Source organism: Heterodontus francisci, chromosome 23 (assembly GCF_036365525.1).
Source record: "Heterodontus francisci isolate sHetFra1 chromosome 23, sHetFra1.hap1, whole genome shotgun sequence".
In the NCBI taxonomy this organism is placed as follows: Eukaryota; Metazoa; Chordata; class Chondrichthyes; order Heterodontiformes; family Heterodontidae; genus Heterodontus; species Heterodontus francisci.
The window spans coordinates 3,520,648-3,544,109 of NC_090393.1; the positions used below are offsets into that span (position 1 = coordinate 3,520,648).

Genomic DNA, 23,462 nt, shown 5'->3' on the forward strand with positions numbered 1-23,462 from the left:
TTTTTTTAATGCACATCACGATGAGGGATGAGCAGTAATTGGGAAAATGGAACTACTTTTTCATCCAGTGCCAGCTGGTGAGAACAGCCACTGCCCTGATGGCACTCTCAGGACCACAACCAATGCAGCGGTCTGATTTTTGTCACACTTTTTGACAGGCTATTGACTTGTAGCAAAGAAGTTAGAAATGCCTTCTGCCTGAATTGATATATACAAGAGGTAATTTACACAACAGATTTCATGGGTATTTAAAGATATTGATGCAGGATTATTATTTATGATTGTAACTGGTGACTTGTACTTATTTTAACAAGTCGTTTAAATTAAAGTACAAGTGTGGATGTGTTGAGCAGGAACGGTTTACTTAGATTAATGCAGAAAATGTTCTTAACAGTACTGTGGTAGCATTTCCAGTAATTGGTTACGTGAGCTCATTGATGAATGGCAGACACAAAAAATGAAAGCTCATTGTTTTGCTCATGTTCAACAAAGAAAAGTACATATGTAGGTTTTTCTTTTAAGGTAAGGATTACAACATAACTTGTTGCTAATAGTTTTATTTTTCTTTCCTGTTGGTTTCTGCTAGAAGTGACACCTGATGTGGTTGGCTTTTTTTCTTTCATGGGATGTGGGTGTCATTGGCAAGGCCAGCATTTGTTGCCCATCCCTAATTGTCCTTGAACTGAGTGGCTTGTTAGGTCATTTAAGAGGGCAATTAAGAGTCTACCACATTGCTGTGGCTCTGGAGTCACATGTAGGCCAGACCAAGTAAGGATGGCAAATTTCTTTCCCTAAAGGACATTAGTGGGTTTTTACGACAATTTATAGTATTATGGCACCATTACTGAGACTGGCTTCCAATTCCAGATTTTATTAATTAATTGAATTTAAATTCCACCAGCTGCTGTGGTGGGATTTGAACCCTTGACCCCTGGGCATTAGCCTGGGCCTCTAGATTACTAGTCCAATGACATTACTACTACGCCACCATCTCCCTGTATCAACCCGGAAAGTTGCAGGTTCAATCCCTGATCTGGGCTGTGTTTAGCTGATTTTTTAAATCTCACAACTGTGTATTTTTCCCTTCTGTTTCACATGATAACCTGTTGTCACATTTTAATCACACCTATGTGTCAGGTTTTTCCTTTATAAGTTCCTGTTTCCATGTGTATCATGGTTTGCGTAAGTAGATTTATCACTGAGTGGAGTTGAGAGAAAATAGAGTGGCGCCAAGGTGAGTGGTGTGAGAGTGGGACTAGGGTGAGGGGTGTGAGAGTGGGGCTGGGGTGAGGGGTGTGAGAGTGGGGCTGGGGTGAGGGGTGTGAGAGTGGGGCTAGGGTGAGGGGTGTGAGAGTGGGGCTGGGGTGAGGGGTGTGAGAGTGGGGCTGGGGTGAGGGGTGTGAGAGTGGGGCTGGGGTGAGGGGTGTGAGAGTGGGGCTGGGGTGAGGGGTGTGAGAGTGGGGCTGGGGTGAGGGGTGTGAGAGTGGGGCTGGGGTGAGGGGTGTGAGAGTGGGGCTGGGGTGAGGGGTGTGAGAGTGGGGCTGGAGTGAGGGGTGTGAGAGTGGGGCTAGGGTGAGGGGTGTGAGAGTGGGGCTAGGGTGAGGGGTGTGAGAGTGGGGCTGGGGTGAGGGGTGTGAAGAGTGGGGCTAGGGTGAGGGGTGCGAGAGTAGGGCTAGTGAGGGGTGTGAGAGTGGGGCTAGGGTGAGGGGTGCGAGAGTGGGGCTAGGGTGAGGGGTACGAGAGTAGGGCTAGGGTGAGGGGGTGCGAGAGTAGGGCTAGGGTGAGCGGGTGCGAGAGTAGGGCTCGGGGAGGTGGTGCGAGAATAGGGCTAGGGTGAGGGGTGTGAGAGTGGGGCTAGTGTGAGGGGTGTGAGAGTGGGGCTATGGTGAGGGGTGTGTCTGTGTCTGTTCATGTTAAATTTTCTAAAAAAGTGGAAATTTGAAGTCAGCTAATTACCTCCACTTGCTTTTGTTATATTCGTAAAGATCATTTGTTGATGGTTTACAGAGGTTTCAATTTCTAACGAGACGGGTAGAGAATGTTAAGATCAGGTGAGAAGGGGTCGAAAGGCTCCCCTCTTGTCCCTCTCCTTGTTTGACTGCAACAGGTTTTATTCCTTTTCAAATAGTGGATGTGTTTACCAATTCAGTGAGTGTTTAACCCTTTATGTGCTATGATCAAAAAAGAACCAATCGGGCAGGTTTTCTTGAGTTTAGACAAGAAAGAGGTTAGCTTATTGTACTTAAAATCAAATCTCAATTTAGTGAAAATAATAAACTACGCTCCAACTTTCACACACACCCGAGAATCACACACACACAAATAGGTTACAAAATGATGAAGAAGAGTTTGGTTGGATTAGAGTCCAGAACAAATAAAAATAATAGACTGTGGGGTCTGCTAATTCAGTTGTCTTCCAGCTGAATTTGTGGTTCTGAAGTCTCTGGCTAGTAGAAGTGCACTTGCAGCTGGTCCACCTGGTTCAGTATTTTCTTGGAGACAGTAATGTAGGTGGTTTTCACCCCCTGGGGTCTCTGTCTAAAGCAGTGGTAGACTTGGATGTTCCATAGTCGCAGATAGGTTTCGAAACTTGCAATGTTACCTGGAGAAAGAGAGAGAGGGACAGCCTCACTGGGGTCCTACACTGGTTAGCTCTCAAAGCATGTCTGCTGTGTGTAACAAAAACTCCATGTTCACACACCCTGGGTAGACTGTCACATGGTTCTCAGTATTTTTTTTACTTTAATGAGGTCCAAGGTCTAAGAATCCCAAATCTCTCTCGGGTCGTATTGTTTCTGTGTTCCCTGCCCCCCGAAAGTAAGTCGCCACGAGTGAATACTCCAAGATGGCTTTGAATGTCTTGCTAACGAGGGTGATACGAGATAATTTACTCAATTGTTGAAGTCATTGTCCTGGATGGGAGCTTTTTAGACATGTGTCTCCATTTCGATGTCTTGGAATGTGAGGTATTTCAATGCAGATTGTGCTGGCCATCTTAGCTGCCATTTTTAAAACAGTTGCATTTAGGGTTCTAGCTTTCCTTTTTAAAAGTTTAATATAAGTTTCCAACTGGTGAATTAAAAATCCTCATTCAACATAGCATGTTTTCCTGATAAAGAGACAGAGATGAAGGCACAGAAAGGGAGAAAGGCAGACAGCAGCTGCTTTGCTCAATGTTTTTTTTAAGTACACTTGAATTTTGAGAGCAAACAGATCCCCTTTGAGGGAAACAAATAGGATGGGAAAAGACAGTTGAGAAGGGGGTGTTTGGAACAGAGGGGACTTAGAGATAGTGGAATTAGAAGAGGAGGTGTAGTTGAAAAAGACAGAGAGATATAAATAGGGAGGGATTAGAATAGATAGGTGCTTGATGGCCGGCACAGAAACGATGCGCGTATAACTCTATGACTCTATAGACAGTTTCTTAACTTATTCTAATTTGATTCCATCCTTTAAATGCAAGTTTTAAAATTAAGAATAACATCTAAGAGAAGCAGCTAGGAGGGGAGCGTAGAATGGGGCAGAGAGGAAGGAACTTGGTTAAAGGTGAAGGGAACATAGGAAGATAGGAACAGGAGTAGGCCATTTCAGCCCCTCAAGCCTGTCCCGCCATTCAATGAGATCATGGCTGATCCGCGGCCTAACTCCATATACCTGCCTTTGGCCCATATCCCTTAATATCTTTGCTTAACAAAAATCTATCTATCTCAGATTTAAAATTAACAAGTATTCTAGCTTCAACTGCTTGGGTACTAGCCATTCAGCAGCCACCTGTGGAGAATGCAAGTAAGATGGGGAAGTGGATGAAGGGCTAAGGGTGAGGTGAGTGACACCAGAGCAAGGAGGGGCTAATAAAGGCATTGATGGGTAGTGCAAAGGAGAAGAGGTAGAGGTGGTGATTGGAGAAAGGGTGTGAGGCAAGCTCAGGTGATTGCAGGAGGGGATGGAAGGTGGTACTGAGTCTCACACTTTCCTCGTAAACACCACCCTGATTGTAGCTTGTGGCCATCAATCACTTTCCATATGAAAGGAAAGAAAGGAAAATAGCAAGAGGCTGAAGAAGACACAGAGAAACAAAAAAAAGTTGAGAGAGAAGCAATAGGAGAAAAGGCAACTCAAAGCTATCAGAAAAAAAAGAGTATTTCTTAAATAGTGAGAGGTTGGGAAGTGTTGATGTCCAAAGGGACCTGGGTGTCTGTCCTTGTTCATGAGTCACTAAAAGCTAGCATGCAGGTGCAACAAGCAATTAGAAAGGCAAATGGTTTGTTGGCCTTCATTGCAAGGGGTTTTGAGTACAGAAGTAAAGAAGTCTTGCTGCAATTGTCTAGAACCTTGGTGAGACCGCACCTGGAGTACTGTGTACAGTTTTGGTCTCCTTACTTAAGGAAGGATATACTTGCCATAGAGGGAGTGCAATCAAGGTTCACCAGACTAATCCCTGGGATGGTAGGATTGTCTTATGGAGAGGGTTTGAAGAATCTGGGCCTGTATTTACCAGAGTTTAGAAGAATGAGAGGTGATCTCATTGAAACTTACAAGATTATTACAGAGCGTGACAGGGTGGATGTAGATAGGATGTTTCCCCCGCTTGGTGAGTCTAGAACCAAGGGACATAGTCTTAGAATAAGGGTAGGCCATTTAAGACTGTGATGAGGAGGAATTTCTTCACTCAGAGGGTGATGAATCTTTGGAATTCTCTACCCCAGAAGGCTGTGGAAGCTCAATCATTGAGCATGTTCAAGACAAAAATTGATGGCTATCTAGATGCTAATGACATAATTGGATATGGGGATAGTGTGGGAAAGTGGCATTCAGACAGATGATCAGCCATGATCAAATTGAATGGCGGAACAGGCACGACTGACTGGCCTACACCTGTCCTATGTCCCAAGAAAGAAAATGACCATGTTTTCTGACTTAACGTACTCACTGTCAAGGAGATTGGCTAGTAGTAATTAAAAAGCTTAAATCTTCATGTCTTCAGAGGGGAGGTGGTGGCGTAGTGGTATTGTCACTGGACTAGTAACCCAAAGACCCAGGGTATTGTTCTAGGGACACGGGTTCGAATCCCACCACAGCAGAAGGTGGAATTTGAATTCAATTAATAAATCTGGAATTAAAAAGCTAGTCTAATGATGGCCATGAAACCATTGTCGATTGTTGTAAAAACCCATCTGGATCACTAATGTCCTGCAGGGAATAAATCTGCTGTCCTTACCTGGTCTGGCCTACATGTGACTCCAAACCACAGAAATGTGGTTGACTCTTACATGCCCTCTGAAATGGCCTAGCAAGCCAGTCAGTTGTATCTAACCGCTACAAAGTCAATAAAAAAGAATGAAACCGGATGGACCACCCGACATCGACCTAGCCAAGCTGTTCCAGTACAACTACAACACTGGCATCTCCCCAGCAATGTGGAAAATTGCCCAGGTATGTGCTGTACACAGAAACTGGGACAAATCCAACCCAGCCAATTACTGCCCTATCAGTCTACTCCCGATCATCGGGATGATGGAAGGGGTCGTCGACAGAGCTATCAAATGGCACTTGATCAGCAATAACCGGCTCACTGACACTCAGTTTGGGTTCTGCCAGGGCCACTCAGCTCCTAGCTTTACTACAGCCTTGGTCCAAGCATGGACAAAAGAGCTGAACTCACGAGGTAAGGGGAGAGTGGCTGCCTTTGACATCAAGGCAGCATTTGACTGAGTATGGCATCAAGGAGCCCCAGCAAAACAGGAGTCAATGGGAATCGGGGGGAAAACTCTCCGCTGGTTGGAGTCATACCGAGCACAAAAGAAGATGGTTGTGGTTGTTGGAGGTCAATCATCTCAGCTCCAGGACATCACTGTAGGAGATCCTCCGGGTAGTATCCTAGGCCCAACCATCTTCAGCTGCTTCATCAATGACCTTCCCTCCATCATAAGGTCAGAAGTGGGGATGTTTGCTGATGATTGCACAATGCGTGGCACCATTCGTGACTCCTCAGATACTGAAGTAGCGCGTGTCCATATGCAGCAAGACCTGGACAACATCCAAGTTTGGGCTGATAATTGGCAAGAAACTCTCGTGCCACCTAAGTGCCAGGCAATGACCATCTCAAACAAGAGAGAATCTAACCATCTCCCCTTGACGTTCCTTGGCATTACCATCGCTGAATCCCCCACTATCAATATCCTGGGGGTTACCATTGACCAGAAACTGAACTGGAGCAGCCACATAAATACTGTGGCTACAAAAGCAGGTCAGAGGCTGGGAATTCTGTGGCGAGTAACTCACCTCCTGACTCCCCAATACCTGTCTGCCATCCACAGGGCACAAGTCAGGAGTGATGAAATAGTCTCCACTTGTCTGGATGGGTGCAGCTCCAACAGTACTCAAGAAGCTTGACACCATCCAGGACAACGCAGCCCACTTGATTGACACCCATCCACCACCTTCAACATTCACTCCCTCCACCACCAACGCACAGTGGCAACAGTGTGTACCATCTACAAGATGCACTGCAGCAATTCACCTAGGCTCCTTCAACAGCACCTTCCGAACCCACGACCTCTACCACCTAGAAGGACAAGGACAGCAGATGCATGGGAACACCAACACCTGCAAGTTCCCCTCCAAGCCACACACCATCCTGACTTGGATCTTTATCACGGTTCCTTCACTGTCGCTGGATCAAAATCCTGGAACTGCCTTCCTAACAGCACTGTGGGTGTACCTACACCCCCAGGACTGCAGCGGATCAAGAAGGCAGCTCACTACCACTTTCTCAAGGGCAATTAGGGATGGGCAGTAAATGCTGGCCTAGCCAGTGATGCCCTCATCCCCGAATGAATAAAAAAAGGTGGTTGCAGCCAGCAGGCAGTGTTCGAAACCTGCCAGGTGGACTGGGGGCAGGAGGTGGGAGGGGGTGTTGCGGAAGAGAGGGAGAGAGAGGGAGAGAGGGAGCCCCACATGGGTCTCTTCTGATCAGTATCAGTTGCATATCTGCTGCAGAGAAAGAAAAGCCAACTCAAACCACTCAGATGGTGGGCCTGTCACATGATGGCTCAGTGTTTATTCCCTCTTGCACTCATCAGGACAATCTGAAAGAATACCAATGTAAGGGAAAACAATGACTTTATGCTGTATAAGAAGAGAGTGCTGATTGGTTGGCAAGTGAACTCTGATTGGTAGAAGCGTTGCCATAGAGAATGTACCAGTTTACGGTGACTGACAGTTAACTGCCAAGCTTTGTTTGAAATTTAAACCAGGCAGCTTGACTTTGATTGGTCAAGGCATTACCTTGAGGAATGAGCCAATGAATGGCTGTCACTTATTTTGTTTAGCTAGAACAGGCACAATGTTTGTACATGCTCTTTCTGTCTGCAAAGAACAGGGCCCTGTGTATTAATATATGTAGCTTCCAGTACGCCACATTTTCAGCCCTACTGACAATCTTAAATTGGTTGTCAGCTTAATTCTTAGCACACTGAGGATTATTTAGCAAATGTTGTCCAATCGCGGAATCACGTCTAATGTTGGACACTGTGTTTTGAGTTTTGCATGCACGGGCTGGTTGGGTACGGCCTATACCTTGTCCGTTGCAAACAGCGGAAGGGACATGTTGTTTGATACAATCCGTGTTTGGGGTGTATGGCTTATATACCTAGCATCACACTGGCATTGAAATTCATATATCACATTACTTATTTGTGTAATAGGCAGGACGTCTTTTTGGCTTGATGGCAGCATGCTATTAGTGGCATAGTAGCAGCGTGAAACAGCTAGCTTCACCTGTTACTCAAATTTTTGGGATACATTACCCTTCCAGGGTAATTTAAGGTAGACTGGGCACTTTTCAGGGCCACAAATGACAGCCTTAGGCCCATTCATAAGTTTGCACTATATACAGCGAGAAATGATCTGATCAGGGTAGCCATTGTCACGCAGGATGTCTTTGATTTGCCCTATTTCAGCATCAAGCTTGCATGGTGAGCAAATGGCTCAGGCCCTATTTATGAGGTTGCCAATAAGGCCAATCTTATAGCATGTGGAACTGTAAGAATCCCAACACGTGTATTGACCAGTGAAGTTAGGTTTGCGGTAGACCGTGTAGAGAACCTCTTAACAGATTTCTCAACTCGTACCTCAAGGAAAGGGAGCTCATTTGATTGCTCCATGTCAAAGGTAAATTTGAGCACAGGATGGAGCCCATTAAGACGTGTAAGGAAATTATTGCGTGCATTCTCTCAATTAGGGTCCCATTGTTCAAGTGATTACCTTTGAGTGGTCCATCTCCTCCAGTTTATTTATTTATTTATTTAGAGATACAGCACTGAAACAGGCCCTTCGGCCCACTGAGTCTGTGCCGACCAACAACCACCCATTTATACTAATCCTACATTAACCCCATATTCTCTACCACATCCCCACCATTCTCCTACCACCTACCTACACTAGGGGCAATTTACAATGGCCAATTTACCTATCAACCTGCAAGTCTTTGGAGGTGGGAGGAAACCAGAGCACCCGGCGGAAACCCACGCAGACACAGGGAGAACTTGCAAACTCCGCACAGGCAGTACCCAGAACTGAACCAGGGTCGCTGGAGCTGTGAGGCTGCGGTGCTAACCACTGCGCCACTGTGCTGCCCATTTTTTTTTTTAAAAACCTACCTCTTTCACCAAGCTTTTTTTTGTCTTTATACCTCTTTATGTGTCAAATTATTTATATACCTCTTTATGTGTCAAATTATTTAATGTCCCAAGATTGCCTTTAATGTCTTGTTAATGGGGACTGGCAAGGTGATGCACTCCAAACTTCTCAAGTCATTGTTCTGGAGGGGACTGGCCAGACAATTGAACTCCCTCTCAATGTAGTGGAATGCAAGGGAATTTGATGCAAATTTCAATGGCCATTTTAGCAGCAAGCAGTCACCTTTTTGTCTGTTCCTTTGTCCTTTTTAAAAATTTAATTCAGGTTTCCAACTGATTGATCATCATTCGACATAGCACACGTTCGTGACAAGATTGTGAACAGCTGTGCTCCCAGCAGTGATCCTTGCGGTACCCCACTTGTAACAGCCTGCCATCCTGAGAATAACCCGTTTATTCCTACTCTCTGTTTTCTATCTGTTAACCAATTCTCAATCCATACCAGTATATTAACCCCAATCCCATATGCTCTAATTTTGTTTACTGACCTCCTGTGTGGGACCTTATCAAAAACCTTCTCAATACAAATACATCACATCCACTGGTTCTCCTTTGTCTATGCTACAAAAAATATCCTCAAAAAACTCTGGTTTGTCAAACATGATTTCCCTTTCATAAATCCATGCTGATTCTGCCCAATCATATTATTTTCTAAGTGTCTAGTTATCACATCCTTTATAATAGATCCTAGCACTTCCCCTATTACTGGCTCCGACTAACAGGTCTATAATTCCCCATTTTCTCTCTCCCTCCTTTCTTAAATGGTGGGATTACATTTGCTACTTTCCAGTCTGCAGGAACCTTTCTAGAATCTGTAGAATTTTGAAAGATAACCATCCACTATCTCTATAGCCACCTCCTTCAACATGCTACATTTCAGGAATCCAGTGTCAGCATCCATTCCGTGAGATTTAATGTAACTAGAATTAAGTTAACCCTCAGTCTGCTCTGTCCCAATAATATACCTCAGCCCCAACCTCAGAAGAACAGGTCCCATTGCATATGTGGTATTTCACCCCATTTCTAACACCATATATTATTAGAACTCTCTAAATAATATAGTTGTTGCTAAACGAGGGCTAGTTTTGTGCTCAGGAGCCAGGCCTACTCGGAATAGATTGGAACCGACCCAATTCATTGCACGCAAGGCAAATCTATTTAAGGCAATTGGCGCAATTTTTTGAAAAGTGGAAGAGAAAATCTTTGAGGAGCTTGAGAAGGAGAGGGCGAAAGACAAAACATGGAATGTTACAGCACAGAACAGGGTCTACGCACCATGAAGTCTCCTGGAATCTACTGCACAGTGGTATTTTTGTACTTTCCACTCAGAGCATCAGGCTAAAGATTTGCAAATATACTAACATTGTATTGTGTAATATAGGTGAATAAAATTTGTTCATATTATTTTGGAAAGAATATCCAGATTGCAATCCACTATTTATTATCATTCAGTCGCTGCTTGAAAAATGCTGGTCTTGTTTTGGCCTAGTTTCAGTTAAACAGTTTGTAGTTGACTGTGTTCCAGAGACTTTGTTGGTTTAACCAGGGCCTTTGTTGTTCTTTTTGTGTTGGTTTACTTGCACTTCAGTTGTTTTTTTCCAGTTTTTTGAGAAGTTACAGAATTAGAATATTAAAAGGCACTTCTTGCCAATCTGAATCAAATGTGGTAAAATATAAGATTTTTGTTGTGGTTTAATGCCTGTGTAACAGGACCTCTGGCTCCTTCACTGGTATTTTATGATGTGAATACCAGGTGAAATATTGCATAGAATTACATAGAATAAGCAGCACAGAAACTGGCATTCGGCCCAACAGGTCCCTGCTGGCGTTTATGCTTCACTTGAGACTGCTCCCATCTTTCCTCATCTAACCCTGATCAGCACAGCCCTCTAAACCCTTCTCCTGCATGTGCTTATCTAGCTTCCCATTAAATGCATCTATATTATTTGCCTCAGCTACTCCCTGTGGTAGTGAGTTCCACATTCTCACCACTCTCTGGGTAAAAAGGTTTCCTCTGAATTATCAGTTTGATTTCTTGGTTACTGTCTTGATGGCCTGTAGTTTTGCTCTTCCCCAAAGTATGTCTAAACTTAGCAAGCTAGAGCAAAGTTTCTTGATAATTTTTTTTCTTATTCCTCTCCCTGGTCATTGATTGTGCAGTCTGTGCACTGAGAACACAGGTCGATAGCCTGGCCAGAGAACATCAAGGCCACTCTCTCATCACAGCAGGGCCCAGATGAAGGGTCTTTCCTCTCTCAAGAAACTACCCCTACTCAGTGAGCAGAATGAAGGAGTGGGCTTGCGCCCTCCCACTCTTCATTGCCTCATACAGAAAACTGTAAATACATTAGAACTAAAAAAAAACTCAATCTTTATTTGACCATTTCCAGACCTCATGCTTTTATGACCTTTTAATATAGTTAATATTCAGTAGCATGCAGAACATGATTGGACTGAGTTGATGAATAAAACTTTTAATTATAATTTGAGTTCACAGCAATCTCCATTTAGTTGCTTTGTAACTTTCCACCCAACTGCTTGTCAGATTGCAGCAATTTTATACATTCACCAAGATAACTAAACATACCTAAAGGTTTGAACACAATACCCTGGACTGACCTATTCAACTTGGAGATTTTATTTATTGTGGTTGAGAAAAGTGCACAGCACATAAATTGAAAACAGTTGGGTGAAGGGTTAAACAATTTCCTTTTCAAACTTGACCATGTAATAAATTTTAAACCTCAACTATTTTTTCCAAAAAGCCAAAATGTGCTTGGTACCATAATCAAAAGAAAAGAATGAACATAGATTTGCATCAAGATCACATTTTTCACATGCTCAGGACATCCATGAACAAATGGGCCAGTAAAAGGATTGTCATGCCTTCTTATTATTCATCACAGGATTTTACAAGGTGCCTACAGTCAGGTTGTGTTGCCCACGTGGAGGTACGAAAGAAATTGGAGAAGGTAGATAACGGTATAATTCATCCTGTGGCCATCTGCTATTATTTATCACGGTCACTCGAACTGTAAACTAAAAGAACTGACAGCATAGCTTAGCTAAATTGATCTCACAGGTAAACAAGCAATCTTAGAGCAAGGTACTGAGGACACAGGCTTGATACACTCGGACTTTTGTGTTCCGTGTCAGTGCGCCATTTTCCCACACTCTCTTGGCCAGTCTGGACATAGCAGCGGACGCCTTTCCCATGCGCTTGTTGATTTCTGCATCGAGAGACAGGTGATAGTTGAGCATAGGTAGCTGAACTCTTGAACCATTTCCAGAGCGTGGTCACCGATATTGATGGATGGAGCATTTCTGAAGTCCCGTCCCATGATGTTCGTTTTCTTGAGGCTGATGGTTAGGCCAAATTCATTGCAGGCAGCCGCAATCCTGTCGATGAGTCTCTGCAGACACTCTTCTGTGTGGGATGTTACTGCAGCATCGTCAGCAAAGAGGAGTTCCCTGATGAGGACTTTCCGTACTTTGGTCTTCGCTCTAGACGGGCAAGGTTGAACAACCTGCCATCTGATCTTGTGCAGAGATAAATTCCTTCTTCTGAAGACATGAACGCATGTGAGAGCAGCAGGGAGAAGAAGATCCCAAACAGTGTAGGTGCGAGAACCCAGCCCTGTTTCACGCCACTGAGGATAGGAAAGGGGTCTGATGATGCACCGCTATGCTGAATTGTGCCTTTCATATTGCGCAAGTAGAGAGCCAACTGTGTAACAACCCCGACAACCAATCTTATCTGCAGCACCTGTGGAAGAGACTGTCACTCTAGAATTGGCCTTTATAGCCACTCCAGGCGCTGTTTCACAAACCACTGACCACCTCCAGGCGCTTACCCATTGTCTCTCGAGACAAGGAGGCCAAAGAGGAACAAATTGTCATGGAATGAGGTGATGATACTTAGTAGCTTTGGTGGACATCCGATCTTTGCTAGTAGTCTGAAGAGACTACGTCTGCTGACGAGGTCAAAGGCTTTAGTGAGATCTATGAAAGCAACCGCAGAGGGTCATCTGTTGTTCGCGGCATTTCTGCTGCAGCTGGCGAAGGGAGAACAGCATGTCAATGGTGGATCTCTCTGATTGAAAGCAGCACTGTGCCTCAGCGTAGCTACGCTCAGCCAGCTTCTGGAGCCTGTTTAAAACGACTTGAGTGAAGACTTTCCCACTATGCTGAGCAGGGAGATTCCACGGTAGTTGTTACAGTCACCGTGGTCACCCTTATTCTTCTAGAGGGTGATGATATTGGAATCGTGCATGTCCCTCATCCCAGCACAGGCAAAGCAGTTCATGTAGTGCTGAGAGTACAGCAGGCTTGGCACACTTGATTATTTCAGGGGTAATGCCGTCCTTCCCAGGGGCTTTTCCACTGGCTAGAAAATCAATGGCGTCACTGAGTTCCGATTTTGTTGGCTGTTCGTCCAGCTCATCCATGACTGGCAGAGACTGGGCTGGCTAGGCCAGCATTTATTGCCCCTCCCTAATTGCTCTTGAGAAAGTGGTGGTGAGCTGCCTTCTTAAACCGCAGCAGTCCATGTGGGTTAGGTACACCAACAGTGCTGTTAGGAAGGGAGTTCCAGGATTTTGACCCAGCGACAGTGAAGGAATGGTGATAGAGTTCCAAGTCAGGATCGTGTGTAGCTTGGAGGGGAACTTGCAGATGGTCGTGTTCCCATGCATTTGCTGCCCTTGTCCTTCTCGGTGGTAGAGGTCACAGGTTTGGAAGGTGCTGTCTAAGGAGCCTTGGTGCATTGCTGCAGTGCATCTTGTAGATGGTACACACTGCTGCCACCGTGCGTCGGTAGTGGAGGGAGTGAATGTTAGTGGATGAGGTGCTAATCAAGCGGGCTGCTTTGTCCTGGATGGTGTTGAGCTTCTTGAATGTTGTTGGAGCTGCACTCATCCAGGCAAGTGGACTGTATTCCATCACTCTCCTGACTTGTGGCTTGTAGATACTGGACAGGTTTTGGGGAGTCAGGAGGAGAATTACTCACCGCAGGATTCCTAGCCTCTGATCTGCTCTTGTAGCCATGGTATTTATATGGCTGCTGCAGTTCAGTTTCTGGTCAATGGTAACCTACAGGATGTTGATAGTAAGGGATTCAGCGATAGTCACGTCATTGAGTGTCAAGGGAAGATGGTTAGATTTTTTCTTGTTGGACATGGTCATTGCTTGGCACTTGTGTGGCATGAATGTTACTTGCCACTTATCAGCCCAAGTCTGGATATTGTCCAGGACTTGCTGCATTTCTACACGGACTGCTTCAGTATCTGAGGAGTTGCGAATGGTGCTGAACATTATGCAATCATCAGCAAACATCCCCACTTCTGACTATTTGAAGGGAGGTCATTGATGAAGCAGCTGTAGATGGTTGGGCCTAGGACACTACCCTGAGGAATTCCTGCAATGATGTTCTGGAGCTCAGCTGATTGACCTCCAACGACCACAACCATCTTCCTTTGGACTAGGTATGATACCAACCAGCGGAGAGATTTCCCCCTGATTCCCATTGACTCCAGTTTTGCTAGGGCTCTTTGATGCCATACTCAGTCAAATGCTGCCCTGATGTCAAGGGCAGTCACTCTCCCCTCACCACTGGAGTTCAGCTCTTTTGTCCATGTTTGAACCAAGGCTGTAATGAGGTCAGGAGCTGAGTGGCCCTGACGGAACCCAAACTGTGCGTCAGTGAGCAGGTTATTGCTAAGCAAATACCGCTTGATAGCACTGTCGACACCTTCCAACACTTTACTGATGGTTAAGAGTAGACTGATGGGGTGATAATTGCCCGGGTTGGACTTGTCCTACTTTTTGTGTACAGGACATACCTGGGCAATTTTCCACATTTCCGGGTAGTTGCCAGTGATGTAGCTGTACTGGAACAGCTTGGCTAGGGGTGTGGCAAGTTCTGGAGCACAGGTCTTCGGTATTGCTGGAATGTTTTCAGGGCCTACAGCCATTCCAGTATCATGTGGAGTGAATCAAATTGGCTGAAGTCTGGCATCTGTGATGCTGGGGATTTCAGGAGGAAGCCGAGGTGGATCATCCAATCTGCACTTCTGGCTCAAGATTGTTGCAAATGCTTCAGCCTTATCTTTTGCACTGATGTGCTGGGCTCCCCCATCGTTGAGGATGGGTATATTTGCGGAGCCACCTCCTCCAGTTAGTTGTTTAATTGTCCACCACCATTCACGACTGGATGTGGCAGAACTGCAGAGCTTGGATCTGATCCGTTGGTTATGGGGTCGCTTAGCTCTGTCTATCGCATGATGCTTCCGCTGTATGGCACGCAAGTAGTCCTGTGTTGTAGCTTCACCAGGTTGACACTTCATTTTGAGGTGTGCCTGGTGCTGCTCCGGGCATGCCCTCCTGCATTCTTCATTGAACCAGGGTTGGTCCCCTGGCTTGATGGTAATGGTAGAGTGGGGGATTTGCCAGACCATGAGGTTACAGATTGTGGTTGAGTACAATTCTGCTGCTGCTGATGGCCCACAGCGCCTCATGGATGCCCCGTTTTGCATTGCTAGATCTGTTCGGAATCTATCCCATTTAGCACTGTGGTATTGCCACACAACACGATGGAGGGTATCCTCAATGTGAAGGCGGGACTTCGCCTCCACAAGGACTGTGCGGTGGTCACTCCTACCAATACAGTCATGGACAGAAGCGTCTGCAGCAGGCAGATTGGTGAGGATGAGGTCAAGTATGTTTTTCCCTTGTGTTGGTTCCCCCACCACCTGCCGGAGACCCAGTCGAGCAGCTATGTCCATTAGGGCTCGTCCAGTTCGGTCAGTAGTAGTGCTACCGAGCCACTCTTGGTGGTTGACATTGAATTCTCCCACCCAGAGTACATTCTGTGCCCATGCCACCCTCAGTGCTTCCTCCAAGTGCTGTTCAACGTGGAGGAGCAAGCACTGATTTATGTTTGCCTGATGTGGAACTTTACACTCTCCACATAACCTCAATTCAAAATGGTTTTGTGTCATTCTGTGTTTCCTTATGGAGTTCATGCATAACACATTGAATCCCATGCAGTCCAAGTGAAATGTGAAGAAGTCAACACTGGCTTGATGGGCTGAATGACTGCCTGAGCACTGTAGTTTTGAACATTCCATGTAGTTCACACATTAACAATTAAAGGGGATTAGAGAGAGGGGGAATTTGAGTTGGTTTCTGTATGTGCGTGCTTTATTTAAAGTTGCAATTGATTTCAGTGATGAAATTTTATTTTTGGCAATGGCTGCATTTCCATTTGAAAAGCCTAAGTAAATTTACTGGAGAAAGGAAGACAGGATATTTAATTTGTATTATTGTTGCATTGCTGCATCTAATTTTTGAGAAGCAAACATAAGGAAGAGAGGGCCAGAGGAGGCAGCTGAGGAACAGGCTGGAAAGAAGCAATTGCTGGAAACTCTCAGCATGCAGGAGTTTCTCAAGCTGTAACCTTGCAGCTTCACCAGCAAAGACTGCTGATGCATGTCTGGCCGCAACCAGCTACTCATTTGTGTAGAAGATTCTATGGAGTCATGTAGAACAAATCCCGACACAGTGACAGGTCTAGCCTCCAGGTATCATTAATGACTGAGACAGGCTGTTCAATCATCAACACTACCCTTGTGTACTGCAGGGCAGTCTGGCTCAGTTATCAGATAATTCTTAGCCATAGAGTGATGGACCAATTATCCACATTTGTTCTTGGAACCATTTCAATTCCAAAGGGACCCTGCTTCTCTCTCTCTCCACTCCAATTTCCTGCCAAAAGAGAATAAGTATTAAATGGTAAGGGTTTAAGCCCTTGCTTGATGGACATCTAACAGCATGAAATTCTTGTTTGCGTGTGTGTTGGGGGGGGGGGTGGTATCGGGGGTGGGGTAGTATGGGGGTGTGTTTTTTTATTCGCTCATGGGATATGGGCATCGCTGACAAGGCCAGCATTTATTGCCCATCTCTAATTGCCCTCAAGAAGGTGATGGTGACCCGTCTTTTTGAACCGCTGCACTCTATCTGGTGTAGGTACACCCACAATGCTCTTAGGAAGGGAGTTCCAGGATATTGACCCAGCGACAGTGAAGGAACGGCGATATAGTTCCAAGTCAGGATGGTGTATGACTTGGAGGGGAACTTGCAAGTGGTGGTGTTCCCATGCATCTGCTGCCTTTGTCCTTCTGGATGGAAGAGGTGATGAGTTTGGAAGATGCTGTTTAAGGAGCCTTGGTGCGTTGTTGCATAGAGTTATACAGCACAGAAACAGGCCCTTCATCCCGTTGTGTCCGTGCCGGCCATCAAGCACCTATCCAATCAAATCCCATTTTCCAGCACTTGGCCCATAGCCTTGTCTGCTATGATGTTTCAAATGCTCATCTAAATACTTATTAAATGTTGTGAGGGTACCTGCCACTACCACCCCTTCAGGCAGTGTGTTCCAGATTCCAACCACCCTCTGGGTGAAAATTTCTTTCCTCAAATCTCCTCTAAACCTCCTGCCCCTTACCTTAAATGTAGGCCCCCTGGTTATTGACACCTCCGCTAAAGGAAAAAGTTTCTTCCTATCTATGCTCCTCATAATTTTGTATACCTCAGTCAGGACCCCCTCAGCCTTCTCTGCTCTAAGGAAAACAACTCGAGCCTATCCAGTCTCTCTTCATAGCTGAAATGCTCCAGCCCAGGCAACATCCTGGTGAATCTCTTCTGCACCCTCTCCAGTGCAATCACATCCTTCCTATAGTGTGGCAACCAGAACTGTACACAGTACTCCAGCTGTAACCTAACTAGGGTTTTATACAGCTCCATCATAACCTCCCTGCTCTTATATTCTATGCCTGGGCTAAAAAAGGCAAGTCTCCCATATGCCTTCCTAACCACCTTATCTACCTGTGCAGCTGCCTTCAGTGATCTATGGACAAGTACACCAAGATCCCTCTGACCCTCTGTACTTCCTAGGGTCCTACCACCCATTGTATATTCCCTTGCCGTCCTCCCAAAATGCATCACCTCATATTTCTCAGGATTAAATTCCATTTGTCACTGCCCCGCCCATCTTACCAGCCATCTATATCGTCCTGTAATCTGAGGCTTTCCTCCTCACTATTTACGACACCACCAATTTTCGTGTCATCTGCGAACTTACTGATCATACCTCCTATATTCACGTTTAAATCATTAATGTACACTCCAAACAGCAACGGTCCCCGTAATCGATCCCTGCGGTACACCACTGGTCACAGGCCTCCAAACGCAAAAACAACCCTAAACCATCACCCTCTGCCTCCTGCCAGTAAGCCAATTTTGGATCCAATTTGCCAAATTGCCATGGATCACATGAGCTCTTACCTTCTTGACCAATCTCCCATGCGAGACCTTATCAAAAGCCTTACTGAAGACCATGTAGACTACATCAACTGCTTTACCCTCATCTACACACCTAGTCACCTCCTCTCATAATTCAATCAAATTTGTTAGACACCATCTCCCCCTGACAAAGCCATGCTGACTATCCCTGATTAATCCCTGCCTTGCCAAGTGGAGATTAATCCTGTTCCTCAGAATTTTTTCCAATAGTTTCCCTACCACTGATGGTAGACTCACCAGCCTGTAATTACCTGGTTTATTCCCACTATCCTTCTTGAATAATGGTACCACATTCACTGTCCTCCAGTCCTCTGGCACCTCTCCTGTGGCCAGAGAGAATTTGAAAATTTGTGTCAGAGCCCCTGCAATCTCTTCCCTTGCCTCACATAGCAACCTGGGATACATCTCATCTGTGTCTGAGGATTTATCCACTTTTAAGCCCGCTAAAACCGCCAATACCTCCTCCCTTTTGATGCTAATTTGTTCAAGTATATCACAATTCCCCTCACTGATCTCTACACCTGTATCGTCCTCCTCCATACTGAACACAGATGAAAAATAATCATTCAGAACCTCACCCACATCCTCCAGCTCCACGCACAGATTGTCACTTTGGTCCATAATGGGCCCTACTCTTTTCCTGGTTATCCTCTTGCCCTTAATATACTTATAAAACACCTTGGGATTTTCCTTTATCTTGTCCACCAGTGTTCTTTAATGCCTCCTCTTCGTTCTCCTAATTATTTTTTCAAGTACCCCCCCCCCTACACTTCCTATACTCTTCTAGGGCCTCCGCTGTTTTCAGCCCTCTGAATCTGCCATAAGCATCCTTATTTTTCCTTATCCAATCTTCTATATCCCTTGACATCCAGGGTTCCCTGGACTTGTTGGTCCTAACCTTTACCTTTACGGGAAACGTTGACCCTGAATTCTCACTATTTCCTTTTTGAGTGACTCCCACTGGTCTGATGTAGACTTTGCTACAGGTAGTTGCTCCCAGTCCACTTTGGCTTGTGCATCTTGTAGATGGTACACACACTGCTGCCGCCGTGCGTTGGTGGTGGAGGGAGTGAATGTTTGTGGATGGGGTGCTGATCAAGTGGGTTGCTTTGTCCTGGATGGTGTCAAGCTTCTTGAGTGTTGTTGGAGCTGCACCCATTCAGGCAAGTGGAGAGTATTCCATCACACTGCTGACTTGTGCCTTGTAGATGGTGGACAGGTTTTGGGGAGTCAGGAGGTGAGTTACTCGCCGCAGGATTCCTAGCCTCTGACCTGCTCTTGTAGCCACGGTATTTATATGGCTACTCCAGTTCAGTTTCTGGTCATTGGTAACCCCCAGGATTTTGATTGTGGGGGATTCAGCGATGGTAATGCCATTGAATGTCACAGGGAGATGGTTAGATTCTCTCTTGTTTGAGATGGTCATTGCCTGGCACCTGTGTGGCGCAAATGTTACTTGCCACTTATCAGCCCAAGCCTGGATATTGTCCAGGTCTTGCTGTATTTCTACATGGACTGTGTGTTTGTGTGTTGTGGGGGGCAGGTAAGGTGTATGGGTGTGTGTGTGTGTTGGAGGGGTGGTGTGTGTGTGTGTGTATGCGGCATGTGCGTGCGTGTGTGTTGAGAGGGGTGGGTGGTAAGGTAGGAACATAGGAGCAGGAGTAGGCCTTTCAGCCAATCGAGCCTGCTCTGCCATTCAATACGATCATGGCTGATCTTCCGCTTCAATGCCTTTTTCCCACACTATCCTCATATCCCCTTTATGTCTTTTGTATTTAGAAATCTGTCAATCTCTGCTTTAAGCGTACTCAGTGACTGAGCTTTCACAGCCCTTTGGGGTAGACAATTGTATGGCGGGGGGGTGTTACTGTGTGTGTGTGTTGGGGGGGCTGGCATTGTGTGTGTGTGTGTGTTGGGGGTTGGTATTGTGTGTCTGTGTGTGTTGGGGGGTTGGTATGGTGTGTGTGTGTGTGTATGTGTTGGGGGGGTTGGTATGGTGTATGGGTTTGTGTGGTGCTCAGCACAAATGACCAGGTGCATGACTGCTTCCCAGCCACCTTCCCAGCACGAACCTCATACGGTGATGGTTTCATCAATTAAATGTGTGGCAACTGCTTACCTCCCTAACTACCTATTAGCTGAAACATGCTCTTGACGAATAATTGAATCATCTTTTTCCTTGTTTAGGAGGAAATAAATTGTGAGCTGTCTGAAGATTGTAGTTAAGTCAGTACTAGAAATTATCGTAACACTTCCACCTCCATTTGCGAGATCCTTTTTTTAGTCAACGACTTGTCTTGTGTCTAAATGGAGTGTTTGGATCACAACCTTCAACCTGCGGAATATTTTCCTATTGTATTATCTTGTGTTTCTTTAATCCAATCTTCCTTTTGTTTTGGAATCATGGCTTACGTCTGTTCAAACTCATCTAGATTCATGCATCTGATTGGTTTAAGACTGTTTCTGTGCTTTGCAGGTTTAAGGAAAGTTATGCTGAGAGCTCACCGACAGGCATGGTGCTGGCAGGATGAATGGTACGGTCTAAGCATGGAAGATATCCGGCGACTGGAGCGGGAAACGCAGCTCATGCTGGCCCAGAAAATGGCCCAGTTCATGGCACAGTTCAACTTAAATGACAGTGAAGCCGAACGAGCCAGTGCGAGTCAAACCTCCAGCGAGAGAGAACAAGACGCCAACAACTCCATCATCAATCTCGGTGCAGAATCCGACAGTGCCACCCTCAAGGACTATAGTGGCTCATTAGCAGAAAGAATGCTGACTAAACAGTGGTCTACATCATCGAAATCATCACGCTCATCAAAAAGAGGAGGTAGGGTCTGGGAACTCATTGCTTACTGCTTTCTCAAGAGTAGATTTAAAACAAAAATACCAAATCCATTTTCTCCCCTCATTCTGTCTTTTTATTATTATATACAGGGTAATTCTGACTAATATTTATCTCTCAATCCAACATAATTTGTTAAAAGAAGATTAAAACATTGCAGTTTGTGGGAATTTGCTGTGCACAAGTTGTCTGCCGTGTTTCCCAGTTTACAACATGGACTACACTTCAAACATACCTCTGATTGTAAAATGCTTTGCGACATCCAGAGGTCATGAAACCCTATATAAATGCAAGACTGTCTGTCTTTCTTACTCACCTTGTTTTTATTTTGAGTCCTTTCTCCACTGATTTCCCCTGCCCATCCATCTTAAAAGCATTGACTTCTTGCTGGTGTACAGGTTCCATGGCTGGCAGTTGCCCCTCTAGCACCTCATCCAAGTACCGTTCTTCGCGTATGAACTATCACAGCCGAGTCTAATCCTCCTTTCACAAGACATCCACACATGCTTTTCCAACAGAGGTCGCTAAATAACTGCTTGGAACGACAATTTTGATAATTTCCTTCCTCCAATCCCTCACCTTTTTCTTTATAGCTTTATTTGGATAAACTTGTATATGCCTGTCAAGATGAGTTTTAGTATTTCTTTCTTGGTGGAGTTTCAAGCTTGAAATATGAGTATAATATTGAAAAGGGAAAGCTTACATAGTCCAGGTGGCCTAATCCCTCAGCCACGCTCTGTTTCCATCATTGAGTCCCAAGTGAAGTATTCCTCATTTTTATCTGGGGATGAGTTCACTGGCCTTAGTTTAGATACTAATTTATATTGACTCAGCTCTCCAAGTCAAACTTGCACCATTAAAGTTGTGCAACGAGATAAGATTAATTAATGACCTCATAGAGAAGGTGCCCCAAGGCAGTAGCGATCATAATATGATTAAATTTTACCTTCAGTTTGAGTTAGAGAAGAGTGGGTCTAAGACTAGTATTTTAAACTTAAATAAGGGCAATTATGAGGGCATGAAAGCAGAGCTAGCAAAAGTGAACTGGCAAAGTAGGTTAAGGGATAGGTCAATAGAGATGCAGTGGCAGACATTTAAGGGGATATTTCAGAATACACAGAATAGATACATTCCAACGAGAAAGAAAAATTCCAAGGGGAGGACCCAACATCCGTGGTTAACTAAAAAAATTAAAGATAGTATCAAACTTAAAGAAAAAGCCTATAATTGCACAAAGATGGGTGGCAGGTCAGAAGATTGGACAAAATATAAAAAGCAGCAAAGAATGACTAAAAGATTAATAAGGAAGGAAAAATTAGAGTACGAGAGCAAGCTGGTGAGAAATATAAAGACAGATAGAGTTTCTATAGATATTTTAAAAAGAAAAGAGTTAACAAAGTGAGCGTTGGTCCTATAGAAAGTGAGTCTGGGGAATTAATAAGGGAAAATAAGGAGATGGCAGATGAATTGAACAGGTATTTTGCATCGGTCTTCACCACAGAGGATGCAAGTAACATCCCAGAAATAGCTGTAAATCAGGAAATGGAAGGGACGGAGGAACTCAAGAAAATTACAATCACCAGGGAAGTGGTACTGAGCAAATTGTTGGAGCTGCGGGCTAACAAGTCCCTGGGTACTAATGACTTCATCCTAGAGTCTTAAAAGAAGTGGCTAGTGAGATAGGCTTCCCCTTTGTTCTCTCCCCCACCCCACTCCCCTTCACTTGCTTGAAACCTAATTCTTTTCTAACCTTTGCCAGTTCTTTTGAAAGGTCACAGACCTGAAACGGTAACTTTGCTTCTCTCTCCACAGATGCTGCCAGACCAGCTGAGATAGTTGATGCGTTGGTTTTGATTTTCCAAAATTCCCTAGATTCTGGGGAGGTTTCATTAGATTGAAAATAGCCACTACAACTCCTTTATTCAAAAAGGGAAGGAGAGAGAAAGCAGGAAACTACAAGCCAATTAGCTTAACATCTGTCACAGGGAAAATGTTAGAAGCTACTATTAAAGATGTTATAGCAAGGCAGTTAGAAAAATTCAAGGTAATCAGGCAGAGTCAACATGGTTTTAAGAAAAGGAAATCATGTTTAACCAATTTATTGGAGTTCTTTGAAGAAGCAACATGCGCTGTGGATAAAGGGGGACCAGTGGATGTACTGTATTTAGATTTCCAGAAGGCATTTGCTAAGGTGCCACATCAAAGGATATTGTGGAAAATAAAAGCTCATGGTGTAGGGGTAACATTTTGGCATGGATAAGAGATTGGATAGCTAACAGGAAACAGAGACTAGGCATAACTGGATCATTTTCTGGTTGGCAAGATGTAACGAGTGGCGTGACACAGGGAAAAGTGCTGGGACCTCAACTTTTTGCAATTTATACAAATGGCTTAGATAAAGGGACCGAAGGTATGGTTGCTAAATTTGCTGATGACACAAAGATAGGTAGGAAAGTAAGTTGTGAAGAGGACATAAGAAAGCTACAAAGGGAAATAGATAGGTTAAGTGAGTGGGCAAAGATCTAGCAAATAGAGCATAATGTGGGAAAGTGGGAAAT

General features: G+C 44.8%; 1 protein-coding gene across 11 annotated transcripts in view; it reads left to right on the top strand.

Annotated features, from left to right (window-relative positions):
* Nucleotides 1–23,462, top strand: part of LOC137382536 (membrane-associated phosphatidylinositol transfer protein 2) — a 512,884-nt gene that overhangs the window by 386,183 nt on the left and 103,239 nt on the right. For all 11 annotated transcript variants that reach the window (XR_010977216.1, XM_068054553.1, XM_068054552.1 and 8 more), the window contains one exon: nt 20,536–20,889. Coding sequence is in view for 10 of the 11 variants with exons in the window: in XM_068054553.1 (XP_067910654.1) it covers nt 20,536–20,889 (354 nt within the window). In the remaining variant the exon portion in view is untranslated. The remainder of the gene's footprint in view (nt 1–20,535; nt 20,890–23,462) is intronic.